General features: G+C 62.4%; 1 protein-coding gene across 1 annotated transcript; it reads left to right on the plus strand.

The window, feature by feature from the left end:
* The first annotated feature begins 446 nt into the window (after window positions 1-446).
* On the plus strand, window positions 447-6,675 carry PRDM13 (PR/SET domain 13). The gene is made up of 4 exons (XM_086745830.1): window positions 447-587; window positions 2,041-2,172; window positions 2,270-2,390; window positions 5,198-6,675. The coding sequence occupies exons 1-4, from the start codon at window positions 447-449 to the stop codon at window positions 6,673-6,675; spliced, it is 1,872 nt and encodes a 623-aa protein (XP_086601956.1).
* The last annotated feature ends 261 nt before the right edge of the window (window positions 6,676-6,936 follow it).

The following is a 6,936-nucleotide window of genomic DNA, read 5'->3' on the forward strand; positions in this document are numbered from 1 at the left end:
CAATACCCCATGCTGAGGATTAATGGTCCCTCCAGACCTTTGATTCACCAGCGCCTTTTCTTTGCCCTTGACAAATTGGATTTTTAGGAATGGGAAGGTCGCCTGGCCCATTGTCTGCCAGCCATTCACTCCGCTTGATTATGCAGGAGGGTTAGGGAAAGGCTCCATGTGACCCTCTTGGACGGGACTCCGCAGCTGCTCGAGGAGCCAAACTCTCTCACCGAACTCCGCGCCCCGGAGCATTCCCCCCTTGCCAAGGGGGTACCCCTCCTGCTCTCGTTGAAAAGCCGGCGTCCGCGCACCGCCGCGTCACTCCGCGGGCGGAGATTGCGCCTCCGCTCGTCCTCCTCGACGCTGTCACTCCAGCGCCCCCCCCCCGCCTCCCGCTCCCCCCCCCCCCTTAAGTAGGAGTTGGGGTTCCCGAGCCCTCGCACCCAGAGGCAGCGATGCAAACCGGGAGGGCTCCGGCCATCAGCGTCAGCGCGGAGAGCTGCATCCCGGCCGGGCTGCGCCTGGGTCCTGTGCCGGGCATCTTCAAACTGGGCAAGTACCTGTCAGACCGCAGGGAGCCAGGACCCAAAAAAAAGGTATTTTCCGACGGCCTCTCCTGCACCGCTGGACCTCGCTTTTTCGTTGGCTTGGGGGAAGCCGGCTTGGGAGAAGAGGCTGCTGTTCCCCCCTCCCTGCCTCTCTCTTCGATCCTTCGCTCCTTAGAGAGACCCAGGAAAAGAAAGGGAAGCGTTTCCAGACGGTCCCGAGACGTGTCCTCCTGCCGCAGCCCGCTGCCCGCTGCCCGCTGCCCGGTACCGGAGGGCGCTGGTCCGGCCACCCGGTACCAGCCCGACGGGGCCCTTGCTCGCTCGGGGCATCGCCCCTTCCCCCGGCCGGGCCAGGAGGGGCCACGGCTGGCTCTTGGGAGCCCCGGGGAGACGGGGGTATGCGGCTGCCACAGCCCTCGGGTTTTTGCCCCCTCTTGTCCCCCGCCATCCCTCTCCTCGTCCGCGATTCCTTTGGCTGGGGTCGGAGGGGAACGCGGGGCGAAGGGGCAGCCCCCTTGAGCTCGGCTTTTGCCAGCAAAGCCTCGGGGCCATCTCCTGTCCCCACTCCCCCGCAAACAACCTGCACAGCCGGAGCGGGAGGGGGTGACAGGGACCCGGCCACCGGCCGCGGGATCAGCCGCTGCTCGAGCGGGATGGTGCGGGGAGAGGGGTGGTGAAGGGCGCTCGCCCCGTCCGACAGCCCCGTCAGGAGGCTGGGGAGCAGAGCCCTCCCCCAGGGCAGCCGCGGCTCACGCGTTCCGCTCGGATTTTTTTTAATGCTCTTTAATTGTTTTTAAACGCTCTGCCAGCCCACTCAAATTTATTTCTCATCTGGCTCCCTTGGTTTCTCCCTTTAGACCGCTTTGTTCCGATGACTTTTATTGCACGGTCATTCAGGGAACGGGCACTTCATTTTCTCTTTGTATGGGCAAGCAGATTATGAAGTATGGGGCTACAGGGACCTGGTAGCCGAGGAGAATTCTCTCCCCTGCCCCTCTTCCCGTTTCCTGACAAACCGTGTGTGTCGCGATGGTTTTGCATGGACTCAGAGACAGCACAAACCCTTTAAAATATATATATATTTATATATTACCGGGCATTTGATACAGCGTTAAGCTGAATGGAGCAGCTGCGACCGAGCAAAGGCGCGTTTGGGCCAGTGAAACCCAAGGGGGAAAATTCCCACTTACCCCTCGCAACGCTGCGGGTCCCCGCCGGGGCCCGGGCTCTTCCATCTTTCACCCCGCATCTCGCAGAGCAGCAACCGGCCGCAGCTCTCCCAAGGCACCTGCGGGTGGGGGAAGGTCGTGCCCCAAAGGTGGGTGAGGATGGGAGAGTCTAACTGGCGGACAAAACGGGACGCTCCCGTCGCGGCTTGTTTGCGGTGCCCGGTGCGGGAAAGGCGAGGTAGAGCGGGCGGGCAGGGGAACGGGTAAGCGCTTTTTGCTTTCTTTCTGTTCCGTCTCTCGTGGAAGTGACAGCGGTGCCGCCTGTCTTCCAGGTGCGGATGGTGAGAGGGGAATTAGTGGATGAAGCCGGCAGCTCAGCTCTGGAGTGGATAGGGTTAATTCGGGCCGCCCGAAACTCCCAAGAGCAGACCCTGGAGGCCGTTGCGGATCTGCCGGGAGGCCAGGTACCCCACTCGCGGCTCCGGGCCGGCCTGGCGCCTCTCTCCGCCACCTGCCTCCCCTCTCAAGCCTCCTGAAGAAGTTTCCTTTCTCCCCTCCCAGATTTTCTACCGGGCGCTGCGAGATGTCCAGCCGGGAGAGGAGCTCACCGTCTGGTACTCCAACCCGTTGGCCCAGTGGTTCGACATCCCCGTCACGGCCACCCCCACGCACGACGAGAAAGGTACGGGTGCGGGCATTCGTTGCAGAGCAACCGAATGAAACGAAACAAAGCACCCCCCCCCCCCCCCTTAACTGACACCTTTGGCGGGAGCTCAAACCGCGGTAGGCAAACGTGGGCCCCTCAAATCCCCCGCCCCACTTCCTCAAAAAAAAAAAAAAAATTAATCAGCACAGCCGCAGTGACTTTTAACCTGCCACCCTTTAAATTAAGACTCCATCTGCTTATATTTAGAGGGTGATCTATTAACTCGGTGGCGTATGGAAAGGCCTCCCGTGCCTAGAGCCGTTCCGTCATTGGCACCATTTAATGATCTTTCGATGGGCAAACGGGATTTCTGTGAAACGACCGCCGTGTCGTTACACGAGGCAGAAGTTTGGCTTCGTGGGTTTTCCAAATCTCGCTTTCTCCCTCGGTGCTCCTCGGTCAGAGCTTCAGAGCCGCTTTTCAGATTGTCTGGTGGGCAGATTCACAAAGTCAAGTCAAAACGGGTACTGGGCAGTCCCTGTAAATTAGGTAAAAAATTAAGTGAGGCGTCAAATCGCACTCAGATGAGGATATCGGAGGATTTTGGGAAGGGGAAGACACCCGTCTGGGACCGCTCGTTTCAGTCTGCAAGCTGACTCTTTGCTGGAACTACACTGACGTTAACGAAACCGATCCAGTGGCTGCACCTTAAACGGGGAAGAAGACGACGGAACCCCTGGGAAATAAGGGCGAGACAGCGTGGGTCTGCGAGAGGCAGCCAGCGTGGGGCACCTTCCGCATCTCGTCGGAGAGAGGCTTGGTTGCAGCCTGACCCTGCGGATCTTCTGTGTCTCTGGCCCCACACTTACCGAACTAATTGATACGGGCTCAGAATAAGTGTGTCAACGTGCCGAAGCGCTCTTCTTTTAAGGACAGTACGTTGGAAAACAAACAATCAAAAAACCCCAAACAACAACAACAACAACAACAACAACAACAACAAACCCCAAACCAAACTGCGGAAGAAATGCAGAATTTTTTTTTTTTAACAAAACAAAACTTTGGAAATCTTTTCTGTTTGACCCCATTTATTTGGAATGAGAAAGGGGTGGTTTTCTTTTCTTTTCTTTTTTTTTTTAATTTTTTTTTTTTTTTTTTTTTTTCCCGAGCGATGGTTTCTGGACTGGAGCTGAGCTGGGGAAGGTGGCGGGCCGGGCTCGACGGCGCTCGGTCGGCAGCCGGTCCAGCCATGCTTTTGCCGAGGATAACCGGGGCCAAACCGCACCCCTGGGAAGATCCGCAAAGGTGAAGGCGGGTAGCGGGAGGGAGCCGACGGCGATCTGCGCCCGCAAGCCCTGCGGTCCGTACCGCTCCTTCTCCCCTTTTCCAATGCAGGGCGGGGAGATTTTGCGGCAGTGGTTCCGCCTTCCGCTGCTGCTGCACCACTCGGGACCTGGCAGAGGAGCTCCCACCTCCCTCCCTCCTCGACGGGGCAAAAAAAACCCGCGTCCAAAGCCTTCATAATGCGGCACAGCCAGCCACGACGGCAAGGACACAGGCAATGAGATACAGGCGAGAGCGCTGGATCCTTCCACGCGAGTTCGAGTCCGAGTTTCCCGCGGAGAGCAAAGACTTCGTGTTTCACCCGCAGCGGCCACTGGCTGATCCGTGGCCAAAACGTTGCATCAAAAGCCCTCTCGGGATGCTGGTAGCCGTGCCCCACCTCACCCTCCTCGCCCCCCAAGGGACCCCCCAGAAAAGCGAGGAGCTGGCCCCGGGCCTGGAGCGGGCCCCGTTTCCGTGTGGCCTCTGGCCTCAGCGCCGGGATTTAGTTGCTTTTACGCAAGGGTGAGGGGCAGCGGCGCTGGGGAGCTCCGGGGGCTTCTGAGCCATCTGGTCGATGTGTATGGGGACTGTGAGGGATGAGAGAGAGAGATGGGTACATACAGACAGCAAAAGAAACGGAGGAGAGGAGTGGAGAGGAGGGAGACGGAGAGGGAAAGGAGAAGAGGAAGGGCCAGGGAAAAGGACAAAGAAAAGGAAAAGGAAAAGGAAAAGGAAAAGGAAAATGAGGGAGATAGTTAGAAAGATAGAAAAGGAAAGAGAAGGAAGGAAGGACGAAAGAGAAAGAGAAGAAAGAAGAAAGAGAGAAAGAGAGCAGGAAAGAGAAATAAAGAAAAACGAAGAAAGAAAAAGAGAAATAAAGAGAGAAAAAGAAAAAGACTAAAAGGAAAATAAAATTAAAAGGAAAAGGAAAATGAAAATAAAAGGAAAACAAAACAAAAAAAAGCAACAAAAAGCAAAGAATGCTCCGACAGACAGGTTGTCCGCAAGGGCAGCGTTTCGCCGTCGGGGCTGGGCGGACGTTGCTAGCGGGCAGGGCCGGGAGGGGGAAGCGGAGCCTCTGCCTCGGCGGTGCCTGGCAGTCACAGAGCCGCGGCCGCCGAGGTCTGTTCCGCTTGAGAGAAGCCGAAACGTTTAGGGGACGGGGCACAAAGGGCATTGTCCTCTGAAAGGGAACGATTACATATGGCCCATACATATCGGATATTGTCTGGCCGCCTAATGAGGGGCTCACGATCATTAGATTGGCCTTTGTTCGGTGCAGCCGACTCCCTGACATACGCTCCCTCCTCCGCAAACGCCAACAGATGGGCCCCCCGACAGACAACCCGTGGCAGCAGCTGCTCCCCCCCCGGCGCCCCGGCCGCGGGAGCACAGCCCCGCACCGCGGGACGGCACGGCACGGCGGGGGCACGGGGAGACGAGGTGTTGGCGGGACTGGGGGGTGTGCGTGGGGGTGCGCGGCCGCGGCTGACGGTACCCTCCGCTTGGCTCCGCAGGGGAGGAGCGGTACATCTGCTGGTACTGCTGGAGGACCTTCAAGTACCCCAACAGCCTCAAGGCCCACGTCCACTTCCACTGCGCGCTGAGCCACGGCCGGCCCTTCCTCCACCACGACCATGGCCGCCCCGCCGCCGCCGCCTTCGGCCTCCCTGCCAAGGAGCCGCCGGCCGCCCCGCTGCGCGGCCACCCACCGCCCGGCTGCGGCCCGCGGGAGGCCGTCAAGCGGGAGGCCGCCGCTGCCGCCTCTCCGCCGCTGGCCAAACCGGGGCCGCCCAAGCGGGCGGCGGGCAAGGAGGAGCAGGAGCGGGCCCTGGACATGAGCGTGGGGGGGGCCGCCCGCGGGCCGGGGCCGCTGCTGGGGCCGGCGGGCGGCAACGGGCTGGCGCTGTGCCCCGGGGCCCGCTCGGCTTTCCGCCCCGCCGGGCCGCTGCGGGAGGAGGCGCGGGGCGCCGCAGCCCTCGGCTTCTCCAAGCTGCTAGGGGGGCTGAAGGCGGGACGCGCCGCCGTCGAGGCGCCGCCCAAGTGCGGGGCGCTGCCGGGTGAAGCCGCTCCCCCCACCACAGCGGCGGGGCTGGCGTGCGGCGGCGGTGGGGGCGGGGGACTGCGCGCCTTTCCGCTGCTCTCCCCGCTGGAGGAGGCCTCGGCCTTTCGGCAGGTGGAGCGAGCCCTGCCCGCTGCCGCGCTGCCGCCCGCCCGCTACCCGCCGCTGCCCGGTGGCGCACTGGAGCGCTTCGCCCTGCCACCCTTCGAGGGGCTGAAGGCCTACGCGGGGGAGTGCGGGCTGCCGGTGATGCCGCTCACCCTCTACAACGGGGAGCTGCTCTACGGCGCCGCGCCCTACTACCCGCTGAAGCTGCACCTCGGCGGTCTCCTCAAGTACCCCGAGTCGGTGCCCTATTTCGGTGGGCCGGCGTCGGGGCTGCACGCCGCCGAGCTGGGCTCGCTGGCCGGCATCGACCGGGAGATCGCCATGCACACGCAGCAGCTCACCGAGCTGGCGGCCGAGAAGGGGCGGGGGCGGCTGGAGGCGCTGCCGACGGGGGCGGCGGGCGGCGGGAAGCCCAAAACAGGCCACCTGTGCCTCTACTGCGGGAAGCTATACTCCCGCAAGTACGGGCTGAAGATCCACATGCGGACTCACACTGGCTACAAACCCCTCAAGTGCAAGGTCTGCCTGCGACCCTTCGGGGACCCCAGCAATCTCAACAAGCACATCCGCCTGCACGCCGAGGGCAACACGCCCTACCGCTGCGAGTACTGCGGGAAGGTGCTGGTGCGGCGCCGGGACCTGGAGCGGCACGTCAAGTCCCGCCACCCCGGGCAGACCCTCGGCAAGGCGGCCGAGGACAAGAGTGACTCTGGCTACGGGCACCCCGAGCAGGAGCCAAAGACTGACAACGACAGCGACGTCGACGTCTGCTTCACCGACGACCAGAGCGACCCGGAGAGCGGCAGCAGGAACCGCCAGCAGTGATGCGGGGAGCCGGCCGGGGAGGGGCGGGGGGCGCGCTGCGGGCTTCCCCTCCTCACCTCTCGCGTTTATCCTGAGCTCCCGGGGCGGTCCCACGGGAGGCCGTGTCGCGGCAGGACCCCGCGGGCGGCGGGGAGTGAGCGATCGTCGCGGGGGTCCCCCCGCAGCTTCGCCCCGGCGCCCTGCAACCCCGCTGCCGGGGTGAGGGGCGGGTGTCGGGGCGGGGGAAACCCTGGCGGGCCCGGGATCCCAGCGGAGAGGCAC

The sequence above is a fragment of the Chlamydotis macqueenii genome, chromosome 3 (assembly GCF_036417535.1).
Source record: "Chlamydotis macqueenii isolate bChlMac1 chromosome 3, bChlMac1.mat, whole genome shotgun sequence".
Lineage (NCBI taxonomy): Eukaryota > Metazoa > Chordata > Aves > Otidiformes > Otididae > Chlamydotis > Chlamydotis macqueenii.